Here is a 25,683-nt window from a genome sequence, read left to right on the forward strand (position 1 = left end):
GGTTGTGCTTGTGCAGCAGGTAGTGTGTGCGTGAGGGGTGTTCCAAGGCAGGCAGCAGTCTGTCTCTCCTAGGGAGCAGCTGAGTTTTCCAGCCAGCCAGCTTCAACACTTCTTGCTGCTTTTTTCAAAGCTGTGCCTCTGTTGGAGACCGTGCTGGGTTCAAGAGTGAGCAGTTAATTTAGGAAAACTCAGCAGAGTGCTTGTACTCCCTTTCCTCCAGCTTCCCAAGCCTTTTTCACTTCCCCAGGTCAGGCAGCAGCAGAGCACTGACAGAACCAGTGCCTTGCATTAAGCGGTGGTGACAGCCGGGTTTTGATAAGTAGAATGATGCTGGGAATGATGCTGGCCCTGTTGTCAACTTCACCGAATGCAGCGAGGGTGAGGGGCTCCAGCTGCGGCAGAGGATGGGGCACAACTAGCAAGAGGTTGCTGCCTCTGCTACCCCGCTTGTCAAAGCACCCGATTTTTTTTTCCCCCTCCCCTGCCATAAGTGGTGATCATGTCTGTAACTGCCCAGCCATTACTCGAGTCTTTTTTGCCCTCTTTCAAGCATGGCACCGTGACCTGGCTGCTTGAGCACCAGAGAACAACTGTTGGCTTTGCTCCCACCAGACTGCAAGGATCCGAGGTTGTTCTCAACACCCTTGGACCACTTCAGTCAAGGAGTTTTCCACCTCATTTTAAAACCAAAGCCTGGGAAGTGAGGGGACGCTCGAGTGGCACATCTACTGATAAAGGTACCGCATGAGTGTCTCTGGGGCGTTCTGGCCAGGGGAGCCAGCGGTGGGGACTGAGGGCACGGTGGGGACTGCTCAGCCGCACCTACCGGCACTCGCGGCAGAGGGCTCGCTCCCTCCGGCGCGTTGCAGTACTTCATCGTGGACAGAATTGTACCGTGTTGTGCTACAAACTGTAGATAGTTGTATTATAGCCTGGTTTGTACATACAGAAGCCGTAGTGACCTTTGATACGGGTTTGGGACAGGTGTGTTCTCAGCAGCGAGGCAGGTCAGGCGCAGAGACGCTGTGGGTAGTCTTGTGTTGTAATCCAGGGCATTAAATGACTCCAACCTGCTCCAATCCACGCCTTGCTGGACTCCTCTCTTTCTATAGTGCCTTTTGTAGATGCAGCTAAACACACATCATGCAATACAATGAACAAAACCATGTCAAAGGTGGTGTTTTGTTGTTTTTTTCAAAGTGCAACTGACTGTGTAAAGCTTTTTTTTTTTTTTTAAATAATAATCCAAGATTAGCTACAAACCGTTGCCTATTGAAAAAATGCAAGAGCATTTTCAGCTTTGATCTGATGGTAGGTTAATACAATCAACTGGTGTTTGAGCCTGGCTTCTCAGCAACAAGTGGCAGGAGGGGGAAAGGAGCCGTTGCCGTGTGCCCTGTACGCTGTAGCCAATTTACATGTTGGTTTTTGCCTCTTCCGTTACTGATGCTGTTCAATGTTGTTCAAATAACTGTACTATATTTTGTGAAAAGCTGAAGAAATTTTATTCAAAGAGAAGTATTGAGATTAGTTATTTATGAGGACAAAAGAAAGTGTGTGTTGTTTTCTTTGCTTCTGCTTCCACTAGAGTATTAATTACCATAAAAACTTAACTGTGGGGGGCCGGGGAGGCATGTGCTGGAGTGCTGTGCAGGACTCTTATCTCTAGGGATCGTGGGGGACTGGTGAGGCATTTGCGCTTGCGTGGCACAGGAATAGCGTGTTCCACGTGCACGACCCCACGCAGCGCTGCCCTCCCCACGGGCGTGCTGTGGCCCAGCACGGCGCTGTGTGTCCCAGCCTGGGTGCAGCAGCCTGGCTCTGCACTGAGCCGGGTTTAATCCCCAGGGGCTGCCGTGCTGGCTGGTTGTGCTGCTGCTGGTGCCCGTGACCTCGCTGACAAGAGTGTTTCCTTGACAGGCCAAGGTCACACCTCGCTGTCAGAAGAAGGTTAACTATCAACTTTTATTGGCGTTCAGTTTGCACAGTATCAGTCCCTCGCCCTGCTGCGATCAGGCCCTGAAGAGGTGCCCTTTGATACTTTTCAGGCCAAGCAGATGACAGGTCTTAGCCGAGCGGGATGCTGAGCGCTGATTTGAGTGTCCCTGTTGCCATCTGCTGTGCGCTCTTGTGTTGGGAGGAGCACTTTAGGAAGGACAGCAAGGGGTTAAGGCTGGCTCTGTGGTGACTAATGGTACAGGACTCTGCTATCTAGTTAGGTGTGTAGGCACACACGGTCCCACTAGATAGGATCTCTTACCTGGAAGCAGCATTCCAGCACCTCATGATAAATCTGACAGCCCCACAAACTGATACAGCTGTTTCCTCAGTGCTGAGTGATCTGCCCCCTCCATGCTCGAATACAGGCAAAACACGCATGTCCCACCATGCGCAGGGCAACTGTTTTGGGGTGCAGAAGGGACATGCACCATCTCAGCATGAGGTTCTTACTGAGGAGCTGCAGACACCACCTGCCTCTGGAAGTCACTCCAGCACCTCGGTGGGAGCCTTCTTGTCATCCCCACCTCCCAGGAAGCTGCAATGTCCTCAGGTCCTCAGTAATTAAGAGTTTGGCAGAACATCCCTCTGCTGCCTACCTCGAGCCACTGTTTTGGAGCACGGGAAGGGCCATTACTGCAGGCAGCTGTTTGCAAATCATGCACAGGACTCTATTCCTGTGAGCATTATGTGTGGTTTCGCACAGCCCAGCCCAAAGCTTGTCCTGCTGTTGTGTCTCTCCAGGTCCCATTTTGTCAACTTAAGCCATCCTCGAGGCAGCCACTGGCTTCCTTGGGGTTGAACAGTGCAAATGCAGCACAAGTTCAGGCTGGGCAGCATGGGGAATGACAGTGTCTGACAGCACAGGGACTATGTGGCTTCTCAAATAGGTTATAATATCACAGAGCAGAAGCCAAAGTGGGTGTTTCACCTGAAAAAAAAAAAAAAAAAAAAGAGAGCCTTGTCCACAAAGGCAGCCTGAGACTTTGCCAATCCTATGAGAAACAAGCCCACATTCAGCCAGTTAAATGCTCTTTCATCAGCTAAGTTAACTGGGGGGTTGGGGGGGTGGTATTAAGTGCATTACAGTCACTTTGGCAGCTCCCTGTAATTCACTGTATTGTCAAACAACTTATTTTAGTGCAAGTGTTGTTTTTCCCAGATAACGTTATGGTCAGTCAGTCCCAGGTAATGCTACTGCACTATTGTGCTGTGGGAAATACCAGGGCAGGACAGGGGCAGCAGCCTGCCTGTGCTGAGCTCTGAACACTCCAACTCACCCTGCCCCATGCACACAGGCCAACCCCCCGTGCAAGCTCTTGCCTCAATTGCTCTTCTGTCCTCTTCTGCTTGCTCAGGTTATGCTTGATGCCTATACTCTTATCCAGAAGCAATAGTCTTGACATTTATTCCATCCCTGAAGTGCCTGTCCTCTTAACTGCCAAACCCACACTGAAGTAGTTCTCATAAAACTCCCCTAGAAACAAAATACACAGTCCCTGTACACAAAGGGAAAGGGCTGCTGCAGCCCAAGGGCATCACGTAGCCCACAAACAGATCCATGACTTCCTGCCCCTGCTGACCGCTAACACACAATGCTTCTGTTAGTCTTGTTGGTGTTCGTATTATTTTTGCTGGGCCATAACGTAGCTATTGTCTCTGCAAACAGTATTTACTGCCAGATGGGGAGTGCTGTCCTGGAACTGAAGGCAGAGGTCACCTCAACATAGATTAAATATTATTCAGCTGTCGGGTTAAGAGAAACAAGGTACATTGATCCTGCAGCTGGTTGCTCTTCCCTGGGAGCAGAGGTAGGTAACAGTTGCTGTAATCTCAGACTCCTATGACTGTAATTTTTCTTTTGTCTTTTCGAGAAAAGTGCTGCCAACATAGAAAGAATAGTGAAAGTTACAGGGTACGCCCACTCCCCCAGTTCATCTTCCCGCAGAAACCACCTAAATGCATTTCCTCCTGAAACACTACCACTGCTCCTCCCTTCAAAAGGGAGCTCTATGGCTTGCTTACTTTTTATTTTTTGCCTAAGAAATGCACTAGCTGTGGTTTCCAGAATCTTTTAGGGGGACCAAAGCATTAAGTGTTAGATGGAATTGCTATTTTTCCTCTCTTAAGGAGCCGAAGTGTAGTTGAGCTCTGTTTAGCGTCTGCTGAACAAGTCAAAATCCTATTGACAGTGTGCTCTGGGCTATGCTACAGTAAAGCTAAAGCCAGTTAAGGTTTGAGGCAAAATTAAGTTTGGCGCAGCAGTGTCCTGCAGGATTTATTGCAGAAGCATCCATCAGCTTGAGTTGTCATTCACCTGCCATCCAGAGCAGCAGGAAAGGTCTCCATCTCCTTTGGCAAAAAAGGCTGATGGCTGCCCCAAGTTTCCGCTGAGCACCTCACAGCTGAACGGCTGCAGCTGCAGACGCCGTGTGCCTGCCCACAGTAAAGTGCATCCAGACCAAAAAACTCGTTAGCAATTAGATCGCAAGTCAGTGCAGGAGTTGGTCACTTGTAGCTTCCAATTTAGTGCTCCTGAAGGGAGGATGTAGCAGCCCAGGGACCGCTGCAGCCGGCTCCCCAGACACTCACGAGTCACTGCGATAAAATGAAGGTGAAGGGCTGGTAAAGGGAACAGAGAGGCCTTAACACACCCCCACTGGGAGTTTTCTTTCTTTTTTCATCCTTGAGAGAAGCTGTGCAGCACCAAATACTTGTGAGGGGGAATTAAATCAGACAGCTGTACAGAACACACAATTCACCTTTAACTTTAATTAAAATAGAGTTTATTAGCTTTTATTTTAATACAAACATGAGAAAGGAAAACCACCTGAAGATGTAGCGTTATTTTCAAAATTGAATTGTGATCAATACCTGAAGTGCCAAGTTCCATGGATTTGGGAGCCGGGGCTGGCATACCGCAAAAGGCTGTATGCAGCATTGTAACAGCTGAGTGCAGCCAAAGTGATGATGACACTCAGACAGCCCCGCTCTCAAAGGCTTACGGACTTGCTATTCAGTGTAAGTTTCTGGGCCTTGGCTGGAAGAGGAAGTGCACAAAACCCGTGCCATTCAGAGGGAGATCTGCTCCTAGGACAAACTGCCTAGAATCTATTTGGATCCACGGAGGGAAGATACTACAAAGACTTGTAACAGGAAGAGTCTAGCAATACTTATCCTGTTTAGAGTTCAGTTCAGTAAGCTCCATTCCAAAGTCTCAGAAAGATCAAAACCCAAAGCCTCTAGAGCAGTTGCACAAAATAAAATTCACTTCGCCAAAAAAAAAACAAAACAAAACAAAAAAAGGGGTTTATATAGAAAGCTTTTGGATAATTCTAGTTGAACACAATATTTTTCCATCTACCTTGTTAGGCAGTCCGGGATTCTCAAACTCATTCCTGTCTCATTATGAATGTAAATCCCTCCCAGGAAACAAAAACCCAGGGAGAGCCAGATGGGATGCACAGTATCAGCTTTAGGAACTCCACTGTATATAGCACAAGAGATCTGCAGTAGAACTCAAGAGAAGCAGTGCTGCACACACGCCATTCACCACTGGATTGCTACACTGTTTGGGATGGTGATGATGTTTCCAGACCAACTTTCTTATTCAATGCCTCAGAAAAATATACAGATTGCATCTGTTCCAGAGCAATATAAGTATTAGAAAATGAGAGAAGCACCATAATTCACAAGAAATGCAGCATGGACCCTATACATTTTAACAATACATAAAACCGTATCTCTGCCCCCAGTCAAAACATTCAAAGTCTTTTGACAATCTACTGGAGTGAAGTTGTGGGTGCAGAGTTAGAATTCCTTCCTGCTGGGCAGCTTCTTGGTTACGAACAGATCACCAGTAATAGCAGCTTTTAGTAGCCAAACCAGGGAAAAGCCGTCAACACGTGTCTATGCTACTTGTTTTCAGCTCCAGAGTGGCTTTATACTTTGAGAGTCCCACGTTTTGTTTTGGTTTTGTTAACACTGCATTGACCTGAAATACAAATGCAGCGAGACTCTGGATGACAGGGGAGAGGAGGGAAGAACATTGTAACTATAGTCATGTGGTTAGTGTTTAAATTCTAAAATTTAAAACTACTTATTATTAAAAACCTCAAGAGTTCACAGCTATAGGCCTACATAGTAAGCAAACATCTGTGGGGGAGAGAAGGAGAGAAGTTTGGTTTTTTTTGCACCTCTGGATACATTAGAAGGAGGAGAGAGTTGATTTAACAAAAGTCTTGTCTTTTGCACCAAGTATGCTCCTCAAGCTCTGGGCTCCCTTGGCTAGTTTACCCTCCTCTCCTCCTCTTGCTGGAAGACACCATCACCGCTGGCTTGTGTGCATGGAGTGGTGGTATTCCTCCGATTCACATGGATGCTGGTTCGTGGTGCTGCACCTTTCTCTCTCCTCAGGAGAGGATGGCATTAGAACGGCGGATACCAACTAAGTTATCAGCACTGAAAGATCGTCTCATAGCAGCTTTTGACAAGTCTTTGTATTTGTCTTCACACAGCCGGGAGATCGCCTGGATGCCATGGTCAGATACAAAATGAAAAGTACACATTAGGGAAGTTTGAACATTTCAAGGAAGCTTTTACAAGCGTAATACCAGCAGAGCAGGCACTCTGTAGCAGTGACACTAGTAGGGTTTTTTTGTTTGTTTGGGGTTTTTTTTGAGGAGGTTTTGGTTGGTTGGTTTTTTTAACTTAGAATAAGAGTAAATAAGAACTGTTTTGCAGGGAAAATATTTAAGGGGTGTGTCCCCATGCTAACAAGAATCCCATCCATCATAAAGTAAGACATAAAGAAGATCAGTGGTTTCCATATCCAAGTATTTTCATTCTTTCACCAATCTCACTATCTAATGGAAAACTTGGATCCATTTCAGACTTGAGAGTTTGTGGAAGTTATGTTCAAAATTGCACCTAGCTAGGTCTAGTGCACACAGCAGCACAAACATTTTATTTTAACAGTACAAAACCACACACGGTCATTTCTTTCAGAGAAAAGGTTCAACCTGAAAAGGTTTCTGCACTCCCTCAGGCACCTTGCCCCTGGCCACTCAGTGCAAGTGAGCCTAGGAAATTTAAGTTCTTCTAGGATGTCTGTGTTGCCTTTACCTTCTCTACACTCTTGCCCCCAACGTGCTCTTCCTGGGATCACGCACATGATCAGGTTCCTGAGAGGTCTGAGAAGGGAGGGCAGCCCACTGCTCGATGACATGGCAATAGCCATGGCACTTTACTACAGCTACTAAATACCAGCACATGTGGACAACTTCATATTTAACTGCTTTTTTACCCATTTATTGTCTTGCCTCTCCTCTGTTTATCTAGCTAGTCAAGCAGCCTTTATTCTGGTGCAGCTATTCCAGTAACAAGCCTAATTATTTAAATCCTAATAACACATAATGATTGTCCAGAAAACACTGTGTGTCTTTCCTTGCAAGGCCTATTTCTGATTGGAGCCTTCAGGTCTATCAGTGCAAATAAATAAGGATACCTGTAATAGAAGGCTGAACTGAACTTCAGTCCTGAACATTTACTTCCATTAATAATTTACCACCTATCACCAGATGAACTTTCAGAGTCCTGCGATCAGCTACAAGCCTACACCTTCCCTTTAAGGCAGCACCCATTCAGCACAGCCCAGTGTTCTGGAAGTTCAAAAGGTGAAAAGCTCTCTGAGCATGAATAAACTTCTAAGTGTATTTTAAAATAATTATTTACATTTATTTCTGCCGACCTTCTGGAGGCATGCATTTGGCTCAAGAGTGGCATTCTTTGAGACACTGGCTGCATGAGTTCCTGGTGCAAGACCAGACAGACTCTCCATCCTGTTTTAATGTTAGCACATCAATCATAAAGCAACCTGTGTTGACATATTTAGCCCCTGTCGCCCATATGGTGTAAATCAGTTTTCAGTCCCTGGAATACTAATTCACTGCTTTGTAGAGGCTCCTATCAACTGTTCGTGTGCTTCTAACCAAGAGGTAGAATTAAAAAATTTAGAAAATTGTTAAAATATTTATCACGTTTTAGAATTAAAAACTAAAATGTCCTATATACTTGTATTAGTAAGTGCATTACAGCAAATCACATACTGTACTGAAAAATACTCTCATTTTAAACACCAAGCCCCCAAATGCTAGCAAAGAAGAAACAAAACAGGCTCACAATCTGTAAATCATCCACTTGTGCCTGGGCACTGAGCAGTTCAGTAAACAATTTCCTGTGGAATATGAACTGCCCTACAACCACATTTACAATTAGTGACAGTGTTAGCTTAAAGTGCAAGTAACAAGGGTGAGACAAAGCAGAATAGTTGCACTGCTTAACTTTAAATAGAGGAATTTGTAGGCATATCATACCTATCATTCCAAAAGACCAGGAGGGATCACACTGACTCCCAAAGTTCAGCCACTTCTGGGGCGAAATAAAAAAAACTGGCACTTGGTAGAATTATTGGGGGTGGACAACAGAACAATATAAGCCAAGAATACTGTAGCACACCCCTCTTTGAAAGGGGCTATGGTATCAGTGTACACAGGGCCTGCAGTAATGCCTTTGTTGAAAGGTCAACAAAATAACATGCACAATCATCAATTAAACCTGGACAGATAAAAGGTTGCATTGATCCAACAAGAAATTTTTGCCTGGGAACCCAGGTAATTTAGATATTTTCAAAATGTCTTACATATCTCCAACAACTAGGAGGACTGACTCTGCAAAAGTTCAAGTTTTTAAAAATAAGCCTTCAATACCAAAGAAGGCTGCAGGGACTTACAGAAGAGCAGCCTTTCCCATCGAGCAGAAGGGGCCAGTACTCGGTATTTACACTCCTCTGGACATTCTGAAGGACTCCTAAGAAGTGCCTATTCCAAAAGTTTATCTTAAAGCAACATTTCTTTGGGAAGGTTTGTTTCTAAAAGTTGTGAAAAGCGGCATATTATTTCTGCAGCTGTCCCCAGACAAATGGTTTATTAAACCATGAGAGCAGTAAGAGTGCTCCTTCTAAACCTAAAAGCAGCTGTGCAGTGGGATGCAGTGGGAAACCTTCAGCTGGTAGTATTTAGAAAGGTCTGAGTGTGACTGTCTCTAGGTGCTTGGAATACAGACTGTGACCAAGGAAGGACAGACAATCCATTACATATGACACTAATCCTTTCAATGTTAAGTAGCCTAGCTGAGCTACGGTTCCCAAAATAACATCCATTTTATTTTGCGATCTGCTACACTTCCATAATCTCTGCCCCTTCCCTTCCTCAGAAGGCTGGCTTAGCCTAGGCATGGTTGTAGAAGCGCTAACTGCAGTTATAAAGGGGTTACATTAGCCTGTAATACACTAATCTAAAAGCTTTTTAGTTTTTCTAACTGCCACTTAACATGATTAGCAACAGATGCTATTACTACACACACAGACAGAGTCTCCTGCTCGGCCAATCTCAGACCATTACCTCCAGTTTCTGTGCTCTCTCTTTACTGAGAGGCTCCAGCAGAAAGCTCAGGTTATTGTCATCTGCTAGGGAGCGAAGATCGAAGTAGTATTTGGCGTAAACACTGGCAGGAACATTGATATTAAACTGCAGTAGCTCCAGGAAGTGTCTTTCCATCTCGTTCCTAGGAGGTGTAAGGGAGAGAAGACAAAGGAAAAAAAGGATTGTTTTAGCTGGCTGAAAGTACTGAAGAGACCTCAAGCTTGTTTTTAAAACCAGCAACTTTGAAATAGTCATCAAGAGCTCTGCATTATTAGGTTTGAGAGACAGGTCATTCACTAATGCTCAAAACAAGGTGTAGCTTTTGAGTCCTGGCACCTCAGGCTTGGAGAGGAAGGTAGTGCCCTGTCGTGCACTCGCTTGGCTGACCAGGGAGGTTCATTCTTCAGAGTTCCATTAGTGCAGCTGTACAATTCATGCGCCATTCTCACTCTCCTACGGCCCCACACTATAGTGATCAGATGAAAGGAATGATGTATGCTGTTTATTAGCTCTGAAGAACTTGCAGACATTTTCACCAGGCTGATAACAGGAAGGGGGTTTATTGAAGTAGAGGTGGACTAACAAAAGGAGTAGGCAGATCACCACGGCAACAAATGGATCTATGAAGAGCTGCTGCTATTATCTCACAGAAAAAAGCCTCTTGAAGCAACATGGATTCATCTCCAATAAATAAATAAATAAGCAGCATTAGGTGGGAGAAGGAATTTTCTCCTCAATAGCATTAGGCAGGATAACAAAGTACTATGTCAAAGGGCACTGTCCAGTTTTTACTCACTTGTCTATTTTTACTGGGCAAAATAGCTGGAGCAAAGTGGGGACAGCAGCATGACATGAAAAAGGCTGCTTCAGCTACTGTACCGTGGTCAGCTAAACCAGAGATGTTCCACAGAAGAAAAGCAATGTTTTACAAATTAACCTAAAAGGAACTGGTGGTACCCAAACCAAGAAATGCCGTTCAACACTAACTCACAGTGACTCTGTCTCAACAGAACTTAGCAGCTGTATAGCCAACTGTGAGTACACCAGAAGATAAGCTGCACAAATTCAGTGCCAAGGCTGTTCTTGCTTTTTGTGAGCTTTTAAAATGGGTGTTTTACGTATCGGAGGGGGGGAAATAAATCAAGGAATCACCCAGGTTGTGCCCTGTATTGGATGGCAGGTCTCAATATGAATAGCAGCTTTGTGCTTGTTTCTAGCTTGATAGACTTGAGTACCATTGAACCTAGTGCCAAAATTAATTTCCTGTTCATATGGTCATAAGCCTATAGAAATGTAAATCAGATAATGTTTTGATGATCAGCTGATCAGAGCTTGATTTACCCTGTGAATAAATGCTCTTCACTGCCCGTTTTGTACTCACTACACTAATACATTTTAATTGTGTAAAAATACAATTCTTCATTGGATTAACAAGTCTATTAACAGTGGTTTAAAACCCAGGAAAGGATAATGCCCATGTGTTTTCTGTGCCTTATTTACAAATATATGTAGCCAGAAGAATGAACAGCGTGTGTCCCCTTAACAAGCAGTCATAGCAAGATTAGCAGCTGCACAGTTAATTTTTCAGTGATTACGGATTCAATCTCATCAAAGCAAGCAAGTTTTGACAAAGGATGAGTTCCAAATATCAATTTAATTTCCTTTGATTTTTTTTTTGCCATTAGAAAGAAGCAAAACACAGGCCACACTGTCCTCTCAAAAAAAGCAAAAGAAAACCCCCTTTCAGTAAAAAAAATAAAATACCCACCTTTGCTATGGTCGAATGAGAAAAGACTCGTGATAGGAAAAAAAAAGGTAAGATGAACACCTTACCTTGCTGAGTAGGAAGAGGCAAAGGCAAATGAACTCACGTGCCAGTCACGAGGCCTGAATCCCATATCCTTTAACTAATCCACTAGCAGCTTCCCAGAGAGCCACACAGCTCACGCTGCTAACAGAGCTGTGAGGTGGGGCTGCCAAACACCTGTCTTAAGCAGTGAGGAGAGTGTGTGTGATGGGGACGAGGTGCAGCTACACTGCCTTCAGAAGAGGTGCCTGTCTTGTACACATACACACATGCACAGATTTGCACACTGGGTGAATTAAATCAGATATAAACCCTTTTGCCAGTTCCAGAGTGGTGTAACTCCCACACTTTGCTTGCAGTGGCTCAACAAGAGTATCCCGATGGGTGGGATTCTGGCAGCATCACCAGCCATCTCCAACGTTAGAATGCAGCCATGCCTGAAATCCTTTGCCAGTTGTTTTCTCTCAGTAACGCCTGTATTCCAAATACCTACTACTTACCATCAAGTGACTAGTTTAAAAGATACTGGAACTACTAAAGCTGACCATTAACTATAGCACCAACCACTAATTGTAAGTAGACTTACAAACTTAAAACTTTATTTTGCCGAGTATTTTAAGCAGTTTTCCAAGGTCCCAATTACGGTAATGTTATCCAACCCAGGAGCAGTAAAGTCTGCCAAGTTGTAGCAGTGTGGGGGCTGGGATGGACACCCCTGGGCCACTGTCAGAAAGAGGTTGTACAGTTTCTACCCATACCTGAATTCAAAAGTCTAAGTCATCTCAAATTAGATGGGATTACAAAAACCCCATCTTCAAATTGGAGGAAAAAATAAGCCTAATTCAGTCTATTTTCCCTACCACCATCCTTGCTTTGAAAATGTAAGTACTGACAATTTCAGGAGACCCAGCATCGGCAATAGAGAATAAACATCCTCCTTGTTACAGATACTTTCAGTGCTATCAATTTGATTTGTCCCAAATAGGGCCAGAAGAAGAGACATCAAAAAGAGCAAGATGTATACTCCAGCACTCCTAGCATCGCTGACCCCACTTCAGCCATCTCAGAGTTATTTGCAGCAATGCTTCAAGTATGTTCCTCAGATAGATGAGCACTCTAGGCCAGGTTGAGTGAAGATGTACATTGTATAAAATCACTAATTATGCTTTCCTGAAAGCACAGCTGGCACAGCCCTGCATTTGGAGACAAAGAACTCCAGACCAGGGGAACATTACCATGTTTGCTGTTGTCATTTGCAATGTGAAATAACTTGAATAACAAAAACTGGTTTGGTGTAGATAACCACTCTATTTTTAGAAATGCCGCCCCCACCTAAAAGGAAGAAAATTGGATATTCCTCCTCCTAAAGAGTCCTAGATAAATAATTACTTACGGTATTTTAAACATTAAATGTAGGCTGAATCCAGGGAAGAGAGCTTGGGGCAAGAACAGATTCTCTCACATAAGTAGCCTCCCAGTGCTGCGTGCAAACCTCTACCACCTCAGTCTGCTCCTGTACTAGAACTGACCGTTACTACATAGGCCTGGACACATGCTCAATTACAGCACAGCGGTGGGACAAAACTCAAACACACATAAAACACGCCATCAAGTTTATTAAGGCCAGAAAGCCTGATACTAAGCTAGCCTTCTAGCATGTCTACCACTGTGATAAGGGAAATAGAGGAAGAAGCTGTCAAATAAAATTAAAACAATAATGTTGATACCTCAAAGCTCTCAGAGATAGAGCTTTGAGAAAAGGAAATTAACAGAAAACCTAACAGGCCAAATCCACTTCACATAAACATGCCTCCAGCCCACAGTATGAGCCTGGAGCCACAAGGATGAACATCCTCTAAAACTGCAAAAATTGTAGGGCTTAAAGCTGAGTGCACCGAGAAAAGAGAGCCAGTTCAAAATGTCTGAAAAACTGAAATCTACATCTGAGACAAGAACATATACAAGGAACAGCCTTACAGAAACAAGCAGTAGTAAGACTGAGGATTTTGTTCTCAGCACTGTAGGCAAGCCTAAGAACTCGCCCAGAGAGGATGAGCCATAGCAGTAGCTGGATGTAACACATGCGACCTCAGGTACAGACACAAGTGACACCTGTCTGCCAGCAGCAGTGGCTAGGAATTCAGAGCCTGAGGTAGGCCTCAGCTGGATACAAGAGCAGACACCTAACTCACAAGTTACGGCTTACCTTGGAGTTTTTCAAATTTTAAAACAAAAAAGGCAGGGAACAAATTTAGTTCACCTTTTTTTTTTCTCCTCTCCTCCAAAAAAGCTTTTGATAAGACTATAAATTGGGCACTTTTCGAGTTACACCAATGCAAAAAAAATAGCAGAAACACGCAGCTGGTCCCACAGCTGATCACTGGGGGAAAGAAGGTAAAAAAAACCTTAATTTTGAAGTTACCCACTCAAGTCATTAGAAATATTAATACACATTTATCTCACAGTAGGGTTATCCAAAGTTTCCCAAGTTAAAAAAGGGAATGCCAGACACCAGGTATACCTCATGTTCATATATCACAGCACCACATAAAGACATTTTTTTCAAAAATTGCCATTTCCCCCCTCTCCCCCCCAAAAAAATCAAACACCAGAAAACCACTGCAGATTAGCCAAGCCTTGCAACTTACATGTCCTCAACAGTAATGTCCTTCAATATTTGGCAATAATCCACATTCCATACAGCCTGATCATCCCAGACTTTAGAAGCCAGCAGAATAGCTCCTAGGACTATCCTCTTCCAGTTACTAGGGCATATGTCAATCTCTGCATAGGTTAAAAGCCTTTCCAAATAAACCTATAAAAGGAAAAAAAAAAAAAAAAAAAAAGTTTTAATGTGTAATTAAGACCTGGAGCTGAGTTCTAGGCAGCAAGCATGCCAGTCCAATGTGACTGTTTTATCCCATCACCACTGAGTGTGTCAAGGTAAGTATTAGCGATTACTAACTACACTTCAGAATCCAAACATTTGGGAGTTACAGGTTCCATTTTTTAGTACAACACAAGAACTGGATCACCAAGGTACACAATAAAGATACCAAAGAATCAGTTCCGAGCAGTGAGCACTGGTGTTTCACTGGGACCCTGCTAGAGTTCTTTCCGTCACAGACTCACGCAGGCACCAGCAGGTTCTCATTAGGGCCTGTCTGGGACAGTAAATCACTGAGCATCACACGAGTCTTTCATCACGGTTAAGGTTCAGCGCTTGTAGCTTAACAGGAAGTGCTAAAGCCTGCACTGTGATCTGCAGTCATGGGATGAAGATGCTTTAATTGCTATCTTTCCACAATGAAAGGCATTACAGCGCTATTTCTACTTTACCCTGTAGAGAACAGACTCCGATCCTTCACCTACAACAACGTCATCCTCTGCTTCATCTACATCAACAGCTGCTGAGATAGTGAAAGATACTTAAGACCAAAGAAATGGTATTTTACTGATTCTTCCCATGTAATCGCAAATCAGCCCAAATATGTTGAATCAGTCCCTTCCTTGAAAGAGTCCTGGTATTTCACACTCCTATAATGATCCACGTACTAAGTAATGTGCACTTTCAAATTTGAATATAGATTGTTTTTAATGTTCTATTTCCTAAGCTAAATCCAAAGTCCTAATGAAACCTCAGATAAACTAGTGGGTGCAGGAAGCTGTTGTACAGATCCAGGATCTTTACTATTAGGGTCTCCCCACACCTTCTTCCCATCCTTTGCTTGTAGCCATCAAGTGGACTAGAGGCGTTCCTATAATAACGGGGCCATCTAGTGGCAAAATCCACTTTAAAACATATTCTTGGTAAGTAACTTCGGCTGAGTAGATCGCCCATGGTTGGCTATCATCTTGTTCTTTGGAAAAGCAAACACCTCAAACTACTTTCAGAGTTTCAATAGCTCTATCTGTCTGGCCTTTTAAATTACTTATTTCCTTATTAAAGAGAGTCCTTCAAGCTGAGTTTGCTTAATTGCCACATTGTCTTTTGGTGATAGTTCTCTTCTGTTCTCCTTTCAGACTGTTTTTCAGAAAAAAGCCACAATGAAGACTGAAGTCTAGTATGCAGTTAAGTACAGTTTAAGAGATTGTCTAATGCAGCAATTCTATAGGCTGTGTTTTTTCCTTTCCCTTCACCAATATATATGTATATGCATGCATATATGCATGTGTGTATAAATAATCAGTATCATTGTCAATTTTTATCTCCATCTTGCTTTCTGAAATCAAACAACAAACTGTAATGAGATTACTTTCTTACTATTTTTCTTAAGTTTCGAGTACCTCCATGTCACCTGGGGAAAAAAGTTGTAGCCTCTTTGGTTTAGTAAAAGTTTGATAGAAAGGTAGCAATGATATAAGGCCATAATAATGACAAAGTTAATCTCCTGGATTTCCTACAATATTTATCCTCAACCCCTTAGGGGATGTTACTTGCACTGTTCTGGTTAATATGAACTCAAAACTCCCACCTTCCCCTCCACACAACTGAAATAAAAGATGCCTTTGTGCCTGATCTCTTTATACACCACTGTTTACGGTGTCCCACTGTTCCCTTTCTCAAGCTTCATCAGCCAGTTACATATTGTGAAACAAACAATGTTGGATTGGACAAGTAATGAAGCATTACATATTCATATACAGAACAGGTAAGTTCCTTTTTAGTTAACCACTTCTGTGACTACTTGGAAATCTTCTCTAATGAACTCACTCGTACAGTGCTTTCATTATTAACAAGGTTTTATCATAAACTGTAACTATTTAAATGTCAGTTCAGCCCAGTTCACTCATTGAGGGGGGAAAAAAAAAAAAGTCTTCCAAAAGCTCAAGTTTCAGTAATCAGGCATCTCATACCAGTGTCACTATTGCACATTCAGCTGTCAGCTGCGCAGCACTGAAGAGTGTCCGAACAAACCGGTAGATGTGCTTGTGATCAGGGTCATGCTTGTAGTAGTCATCTGGAACTTCTTCCCGCTGAAAGAAAAGGTCTCTGAATTACTGAAATTCCATCTTACTTAACCCTGACTGCAAAGAACAGACACACATGGTTTTTTCTTCTCACCAAGCACAAGTGTATACAACCCTTCCCTGCCACAGAGACAGAACAAAATTATGTACTGAAAGAAGCAAGCAGCCTTGCAATATTATGAATGTGCCAATAGCTTTAGTTTATAATATCTTTGTTTTGAACACTTTTTTGATCTGTAAGGCTAATGGGAAAGAGCTTTAACTACCATCATTATTAAGTGGGGCTAACTATTGTCCACAGAACATTTTACAGACTAAAAGGGATTTAAAAAAAAAAGAAAAAAAAGTTGCTCCCTGCAAGAAAATCACAGATGTATACACACCAGGAAAACATTGGCTCTTCAAAAGGCAAGAGTAAGAGACTTCAAAAGATTCCTGTTCCAGTTGAGGAAGAGCTGAAGAACAGAAGTCAGTAATTCTGTCTCAGGTAGAACTGGAAGGTAACTTACACTGTGTTCGTAGGACTTGTTCTTGAGAGATTTCAGAAAGACAACAAAGCTAATGAACAGCTAGATTTAACTTTGACACGATGCTAAACTGTTTCTAAATACAGGGGAGAAGAAAAGCTTAGAAATAAAGTCTGTAAAAGCAATCCTAAAATGAGTGTTTGAAAATTCTGACCCTGTCCTCCCAGACATTCTGATACTCAGCAGCCTTCCTGGAGGGATGAAGCTTCAGGAGCTCCAGCTTTATGCACTGATTCTGCAAGACTGGTAGTGGAACAGGTTTCTATCTACTGTCCAAGTTAGACCTATAGTACAGTAAAGGTACCAGATGAGAACAGCATAGCTGCTTGACAACAAGTAGTCATAAGGTAAGCAAAGCCGCAAGCATTTTCATGTGGTTTTGTATGGCCAGGTAACAATGTCAAGTAAAATGAAGAGACGTTAACTTTGTACTCGCTACGCAGCCTTCTAATACACCACGAACCAGTGGAGGTTACCTCTTCAAGGTGGACATGCAACATTAGGAATAACATCGGCAGGATCCCCCCTTGTAAAATTTCTGCACTACAAACAGCACAAAAGCACATCTGGAAGTACATTTTTGCTGACTGGAACTGAGGGGGAAAGGACGGGATTGGTATTTGTCACTGAGCCCTGTGATGCTGGTAACTCGAAGTTTGTTACTTCTGCTATTAGGGTCAATAGAGCCTGGATTTGGCCTCCTTGTGACTGAATCTTGAGAGGGCAAGGTGTTCAGAGATGTCTTCCAGCTAATTAACCTTTATAAAGGAACTGCAGGTACCTCACCAAGATCCCATTGCTACAGAAACTAACAAGTCATTTGTATCTTTCCCCTCAGAAGTATGACATACAGCCATGACTGTATTTCTGTCTGCATACTGCAGTAAGATAGAAGAGACCTTTAAGTGTTCCCAAAGGACACAATGATTTTCCTCTATTCATACTCATTAAATAAGAGGTAGGCTATACAAAAGGATCAAAAGATGTCAGACTGCAAATAAAGAAAATAAATTGTCTGATTAAGTGGTGTTCATCTTGCATAAGTTTCAATGTGAAACAACAGATTCAGCAGTGAAAACAGTTTTGAACCAGACTTTTCTCTTGAAGTGCTACAGGACATACAAGAAATCTTCTATATAGTTCTTCTGAAGTTCATTATTTTTATTGAGTAAAGAATTGTATTTATTCAAGTGTACAATTTCTAGCATAATAGGACATGTTTAGGGATGAAACTCTAACAAACTTAAAATATTTGTTTTTTAAAGCCACTAGAGCTTTGCTAAATTAATTTCAAATGAAAAACAAAGGAAGTGGTTCTATGGGACAGTCATTAAGCTAGTAGTGCTCAAACTGGACATAAAAAGCACATGCTCCACTCTTGAGCTTGAGATGAGGTTTTGCATCTTAAAGATTGTCTAAAAAGGTGTACCAGGACCAGTCACATTACAACCACAGGCTGAATGCTCCTACCTGTTACTGCAAGCAGCATTAAGTATATTTGCTTTAAAATTTTGCCTTTCAAGTTTTTTTAAGGACCAGACTCACTGTCTCCTACTTTGTGTGACGCTTCATGTATTATGTTCTCCTGTTTGCAGTCATTTAAAAGGATAGGTACATAGCTACTAACCATGTCTTCCTAGATAAATAGGAAAGACTTAGTGTTAAAGAGAGGAAGAAAGGAGTCAGACAAGAAAGTTCTGATATGAAATATGCAAGAATCAGCACCTGCTTGTTTTCTGTTTATATTCAAAGCATAGAAAACCAAACATACTTTGCAACATTTAGGAAGACTGTATTCTGTTCATGATCTAGCTGGTATCAGAAGTCCAGAGAACACTGTCTGCACTGTATTTTATATATAAAAATACAATTTAAGATCAATTTGCTTGTGACCTGGTGCTAAGACATTTTTATAACCAATACAAATCAAGATGTTAAAAAATATGTATAAATTATATACGTTCAGACGATCAAAAAGTTAAACTTACTGTGAGAGGATGAGATTTTTCATCAAAAATATCCAATGATCTGTCAGAATCTCTACAAAGCAAAAATCTCCGTTTTAGCCACAACAGTTAATTGGTAATGCTATGCTCCACTAAAAAGTATTAAAGAGGATAAAGGGACACATTTTATAGTTCAGCTTTTCCTAGAATATGGTAAGAAGTTACATTGCATTTTTGCAAAGCATTTAATGATGAGATCTTACAACTGAATATTTAAGAAGCTAAACAATTAATAGCTATCCATGTTCTCATATTATGCTTAGTACAGTTCTCCCTTAAAATGTAAAACCATCTAATTAATAGCATTTATTTCAAAAAGGTAGCTGTAATTTTGAAGCATACACTTTTAACTATCAAAAGTAATTAGTACTTCTGTATTCAGGAAAAGCTAAACAAAGTTGAAAGGCTGATTTATGGTGACTTAAGTGTATTCCCCTCACTCCCTCTGTTTTGACTTTTTATGCTTCATTTGTGACGAAGCATGTGCCATTGGATGGGTGTATTACTGACCTTTCTATATCAGCTCAAGACGGGGTACACAAAGAGGAAGCAGATACAGCAGATTTTTCACCTCCTTTAAGTTATACTAGCTGTTACTGAAGTGACCAACACCATATCCCTGGCTCAAAAGAAACTTGTTATATTTCAGGAAAAAAAAAAAAAAAATCACTCACCTGTTCTTTATATGGTAGAATATTGCTAATGTTACACTAAAAAAGAGAAAGAAAAAAAAGAAAAGACTTAACAAAGCACATTCTGTGCACACTATTCCATTGCACAAGCTGTTGTTCGGGGCAAAACATTCAGAATCCATTACGTGTTGGCTTCCTTTCGCATTGAGTACTCTGTGTCTCATTTCTGATGTTTACCTCTCTGAACAGAAACTGGCCAAATCAGACTTGTTAGCCAAACTACTCTTATATTCATTGTACAGGTATTTGTGCCACAAAAGAAATATTATACCACATTTTAAACAGACACACCTTCCTTGCCTGGTTAGGTGACATTTATTGAAAATGTAGACTATTCACAACTAAAATATAATAAAAGTTCTACTTGATGTTACATACACTGTCGTAGAGATTCTGCTGATGTTAGAACTCTGTATCTCTGGCTGTCTAATTTAGGACCTGTCTTAAAAAACAGGCTATATGCCAACATAATCCAAGAAGGGGACAATAACAGATCTTGGTCTGTGCTGAGTCAAGTAAAGCAATAGATTTCATATTGACACTCAGCTACTGTGGCCAAATTTCAGACACTTTACTGGCAGTGACAACAGGAACACTGCCATCACAAGAATCTGTCACAGGGAAGCTCAGATCTGTTGCCAGCTGAACACCACTTCAGAATGGCACAAGCACCATCTTTTAGGTATTTTTCTCTAGAAAAGGAGAAGTGACTTCTGTTTGAAACCAAATTTGAAAGTGACAGATGAACTTAGACATTTCCAAATGTGTTAAAACAGTAAAGCCTTCTGGGCCTGAAGCTACTTTGCATTACTTTCCCCCCTTTAAGCACAGTAAAACTCTCTTCTCAATCCTCATCTGGTATCATCTATGCACAAAGACCTGTCCCTGTGGTACCCAGCACAGGTCAAACAGCCGTTTCCACTGGAGAACCAAGAAGAACAGTAGTTATCAAACTCACCTACCTAAAATAACAAAAAGTAGAAAGGCTAGAACTAGAACTAAAACCAAACCCAGTAACATACCGATATCCACAACTAGAGGGCAGACTAATACCACTGGCAAGTAGCAAACAGTCCTAGAAACTTCCTGCAACTCCATGCAAAAATATATTTTTTGTAAGTTTTCCCAGATCGTTTCTGGGAGATTGTTCCCAGAGAGTTTCTGGGTTTGGCTTTCAATGTGAAGACTCTGAGCTCCCCACCCCAGTACACACTTTTAAACCTAAAACACTGACACACTTCTGCACTGCCTCAGATTCTTAGGTGCACAATGATAACTTCTTTGAAATACAACAGTACATTAGCTCTGTAACTGGAAAAAAGCTCACTTCAGCAGTCATAATTAACCAGACCTCTCCACCCCTTCTATGGCCAACCTGAATAAGCAGTGCTGTGCTGCTCTCATTCAAGTGTGTGACTGGCTTTGGAACAGACAAGACCACCACAAAATCCCAAAAAACCCTTGCAGTGCTACTCAGCCCCTTGTTGATGACAAATGGCTCTTACCACTTTATTGTGCTTCTAAGGTTAGGTTGACTGACGGTGCTGTCATCTATAAATATTGTTGAGCATGAGCTGTATTTTTTCGTAAGCTGCCCAGGAGAAACCTTAGGAGGGAAAAAAAAACCAAAACAAAACAGAAATACATTCAAGAGGAGGGATTCTGTGAGCTTTGGTATACTACACTGAATACTGGCTTTACACCTCAAGTAGCTACTGCAGGGGAGGTCTTTGTACATGATCACTCCTGCAACGCGAGCTACCTTATAGCCACCAAGCTCCTGAGGATACCCTTTGTGTAAGACATGTTTATAAAACATCCCTTGTAATATACAAAATGATGTTTCAGATAAGCAATTTTCAGCAGAAATAGCTGCAGCTAAAGCATCAAGTCCTCTGATTTTCTCAGTTCTCCTCCATTCCATTCTTGCCAGTTCAGGTCTCAGTCTTCCCTCTCTATGATGCACTTTATTAGATTTCCCTGTGACTTCATAATCATCTTCTCCCTTCTTTTATATCCTACACGTTTACATTTTCTGGTTATCCAGTATCACTCCCTGTAAAGAGAGTTTTGCATTTGGAGTTTTGTCTTGTTATATTTTAGAAAAAAAGAAACCTCTTCCTGACATTGCCCACTTTACTCAGGTCTTGTTTAGCATCTGGAATCTGCAAATAAGGTACTACTATTACCCTTACTTTTATTATTCAGAGCTAGCAATGTGTTCCATCATCTATCCTAATCCTGTAGGTTCTGTACTGTAAGAACCCTTCCTATGCAACATTAAGTCGGGCTTCCCTGAGTATTTTTAGAGAATGCCTTGCACTAGAGCTAGGATGCCATAATTGAGGGAAGAGTTTTAATCAAGTAATTCAAGTTTCATTACTTTTTGCTGGAATCTTTTTAAATGCCTTGTCTAAAAACTGAAAGTTTTCCATATTAAAATGTTGTCACCCTTCACAACTCAATGGCTGCCAGGGAACATCTCCCATTCCAGCTGAAGTTTGCCAGCAAAGCAATCCAATCACACTTCACCTTGGTGCTGGCAGACTAACACTGGAACTGTAACTGGAGGAGAAGAGGAAGAGCAGAGGAGGAAGAGAAAAAAAAGAGAGGGGAGAGGAAGAGAAAAATAACCACCCCATGATCATACTAAATACAACAGACTTTATATATCATTATTTTACCAGTAACTTAGCAGTAGACACTTCTGTTAGACAGTATTTTTAAGCTTTATGTTAATAACTTCCATTCTTAGCTTTATTGGTCAGTAATTTTTTACCACTTACTAATGACATTGCATCTTTTTTGTACATTTTTGTTGATAAGTGTCAAAACCAATTTGCAGAGAAGTTTAGACTATATTATCAAATTTTAAAACTAATGGATTATCATTTGTTTATCACATTGATGATAATGTTTGTTCATCATTCTCTTTTTCATGCTGGATACATTTCTTACAGTAAGTCCTGTAGTGATACTCAAACAGCACGCAGACTTGTCATCTCAGCTGAGAAATGAATCCAGTCTTATTTATGTTAAAAAATCACCATGGGCAGTTTGACTTATATCTTCTCCTTTACTGTTCTGAAATCCTCAAGACTGATAAAAAAATACAATTCTTAATCTTTTGACTTCAGCCATTCTATGCTCTGCGATACTGTGCCTGTTTGTTTACTTTTTTAAGACTAGCAAAGATAATTCTTAGTTTTATCTTGCTAAGGAGAATTTGGAACATGTGTAGGACTATATACCTAGCACAACAGTTGTTTCTTGAATTTGCCTTTTTCCCAATATGCTAATATCATCTATACAGCACACTAAAGTTTGTTTTACTTACATGATTGATATGGTTACTCTTCCTCTTTTCTCGCACTAGAAAGAGGGAGAAAGAATGTGAACTGAAAGGTTTCTAAAATACAATCCCAATTTACATTCAATGAAGTCATTCTATTAACCTAGACTTCTGAAGTACATGAGTATTAAAAGTTTCAGATTTTATTTCAGGTGCCTGGAAAAGTAGTTTGAGAAAAAAATACTGAGTTTTATCAAGCTAGTAAACTACATACTGCTTCCAACTGTCCACATGCACATTTAGGAATTACTTCTACCCATCGCACTAAGGGAAATATGTCTCAGCTTTGAAAAGATGCTGTGCATCATGAAAAACTAGATGATTTCAGATAGTTGAAATGGACAGTGTCCAACATCCAGCAGCAACCACTCAGCAAACAGAAGTCAAAACATCACACACAGAACCTGCCAAAGACACACGAGGAGGAAGTGTGGTGCCCAACATTATATACGTGTTCTCTCTCCTCCAATGACAGAGCAGAAGGTAAAAAGGTATTTCATTATACAGAAGATGCTGGCACAAGCTATGCCTATTTATCATATAACTGCAACCACATTACTTGATCATTTTAAACTGTGTCAGCCTTTCAAAAAAAGATTGAGAGGTTTACATTCCAGCTGTAACAGCAGCAGTAAAACAGTGCTGTTAAAGGAGAGCTGAGTTGCATACTTGCAGAAAGATATACAAGTGTGGCCAGCCTAGACAGGTGACTTCTACAAAGTTTTGACCTCAGATCATTACTGCTTGTTAGCAGGACACATTCTCTTACATATTTAGAAAAAATAACAATTGGAAGAGAGTATCCACATTTTTTTGGTCTTTTTGCATAAATCAACACTCGTAATCCTGGTAACATCTCAGTGAGAGAGAACTTATGGATATTACTTCTACTAGTTCTATGAGAGGCTAACTAAAGAAGATCCAGTGAAATTAGAAAATAAATTCTTCTGCCTGACTTGTCCATAATAGTGCCCTGGAAAAATGAATTCATCCAACTAATACAAACTTCAGAGAGTAGTTCAGTAGTTATTATCTCACATAGCAGATCATTTTTCTACATGAACACAAGCGTATACTTTTCAATACATTACATTTGAAGAATACCAAATCATGTTTAAAAGCAACACCACCCCCAACAAGGATGTTCGTGTAGTTTGACCGTTGTTTGCAGCAAGGCTGAAAGGCTGCACAGTGAAGCTGCACTGTAATGTTCAAGAACTATGTCAACTTGCTATCTGCAACTTCAGCGGCGCTCATCTAAGAGGTGTTTGAAATGCGCAGGTCAGATCCTCTGCCTATTTGAAGACTGACCTTAGAGGCCTCGTGGAAAGAGGCCTACATTTCCTTGGCATCATCTCTTCTGGAGAATCACGCTAGCGCCTGTTCCCACTGCTTGCAGATTATCTGAGCATTGCGAAGCTGATACTACTGACAGTTCTACTACTTGCCATAAGACTCCGAATAGCAGGACTGCAACTGACAGATCTGTTCAAAATAATTCTACTTTTCTGTGGCAAAGCTATGCCAAGGTAGAAGACACGCTGCAGCTTTCCATCAACACATCCAATCTCAAGTGCAACCCTATCTTAGAAAAAACAGCACTTCGAACAAGAACCAACTACAAGAGGAACAGAAGCATTTTTAAAAAAATCTTAAACTCCTTTTTAGTTGCAACTTCGAAATTTACTATTGTCAGAATTCTTTTTTATTTGTGCAATAGGGAAATGCCTTCACTTTTTAACAACATTTTGCACGAGCTATAGTAATTGTTCAAAATTTTTACTTTATTAAGTAAACAAGGGATCTGCAAAGAAACTGAAAATCCCACAACATCTATGTAATGAAAACCAGGATGCTACTAAAACTATTCAAACAGTTTAAAACCACATATTCAAAAGCAACTGATGCAGACTGATGGCTCAGGCTTATTATTCCTTAGAGAAAACTGACCTTTTTTTTTTTTTTTAATTTAAAGCAATTTTTAAAACAGTCTTTGGTCATAAAAAAACCTCACCACTGCTTGAAGCTTGAATTACACTAGTGAAGAAAGCCTTGCTCCTTCAGACTACTAGGATCCAGACTCTGAAATCTCCTGATATTTAAGTGTTTAGAAGAACAAGTGATTCTAAGTGTTAAGTAGAACAGCCTACGAACACATTTCTGTGTAAACAGGCAAATTATTAATCCCTATGCTTTGAAAGAATTAAAGCAATGTAAGTGTTCTGGAGCTGTATAATTAGAATAGGCAGTTATTTTTACAGTTTTCCTCCCGCCTTTTTTTAAATTGGGAAAAAAACATAGCTTACCATCTGTCTGAGACTTGCTCAGGAAAATTGTGCTTGCTCTGGGATGATCAGATGGATTAGACTCCAAGGCTAAATCTGAAACAGAAAGGACAAAAAAAAGGAGAGGCCTTTAACAGAAGATGATTACTGCAACAATTCCCACCCAGCCTTAAAATGCTCAGGCACAGACAAGGTCAGAAACACACAGAATAGGCTGTCTCTCTAAAGCAAATCCTTACTTTTGCCAAGATAAATAAAGATCTGACATTTTCCCCTCTGAAAAGAAGCCTGTGGACTTACTCCTATAGCCACGAAGCTCTGAAGTAGCTTATGGTTTCCATCAAAACAAAATCTAGAAAGAGATCTCGGAAAACAACAGTCAGTATGTGCCCCTGCATGTCAGGGTAGCTGGATGTGGAGCCCGCGCTCAATAGAGGGCAGAAAGCTAGAACTTTATCAAGAGCATAATTTAAAAAGACACCACAGATCTTCATGCTTTAAGTACCCAATATGGCAGGAAACAATCTCTGTGGTCTTATAAAAAAAACTAATAAGTAATGTTTA

The 25,683-nt window shown here is 41.3% G+C and overlaps 1 protein-coding gene across 1 annotated transcript; it reads right to left on the reverse strand.

Annotated features, from left to right (window-relative positions):
- Positions 1 to 4,767: 4,767 nt before the first annotated feature.
- On the reverse strand, positions 4,768 to 25,215 carry CCNYL1 (cyclin Y like 1; the record flags this gene model as incomplete). Its single annotated transcript, XM_010178474.1, has 9 exons — positions 4,768 to 6,527; positions 9,459 to 9,621; positions 13,935 to 14,101; positions 16,144 to 16,263; positions 18,773 to 18,824; positions 19,465 to 19,500; positions 20,988 to 21,088; positions 22,820 to 22,854; positions 25,141 to 25,215. Coding segments are annotated over 9 exons (866 nt in total), but the record flags the coding sequence as incomplete, so codon positions are not given.
- Between the last annotated feature and the right edge of the window lie 468 nt (positions 25,216 to 25,683).

The sequence above is a fragment of the Antrostomus carolinensis genome, unplaced genomic scaffold (assembly GCF_000700745.2).
Source record: "Antrostomus carolinensis isolate BGI_N321 unplaced genomic scaffold, ASM70074v2 Scaffold46361, whole genome shotgun sequence".
In the NCBI taxonomy this organism is placed as follows: Eukaryota; Metazoa; Chordata; class Aves; order Caprimulgiformes; family Caprimulgidae; genus Antrostomus; species Antrostomus carolinensis.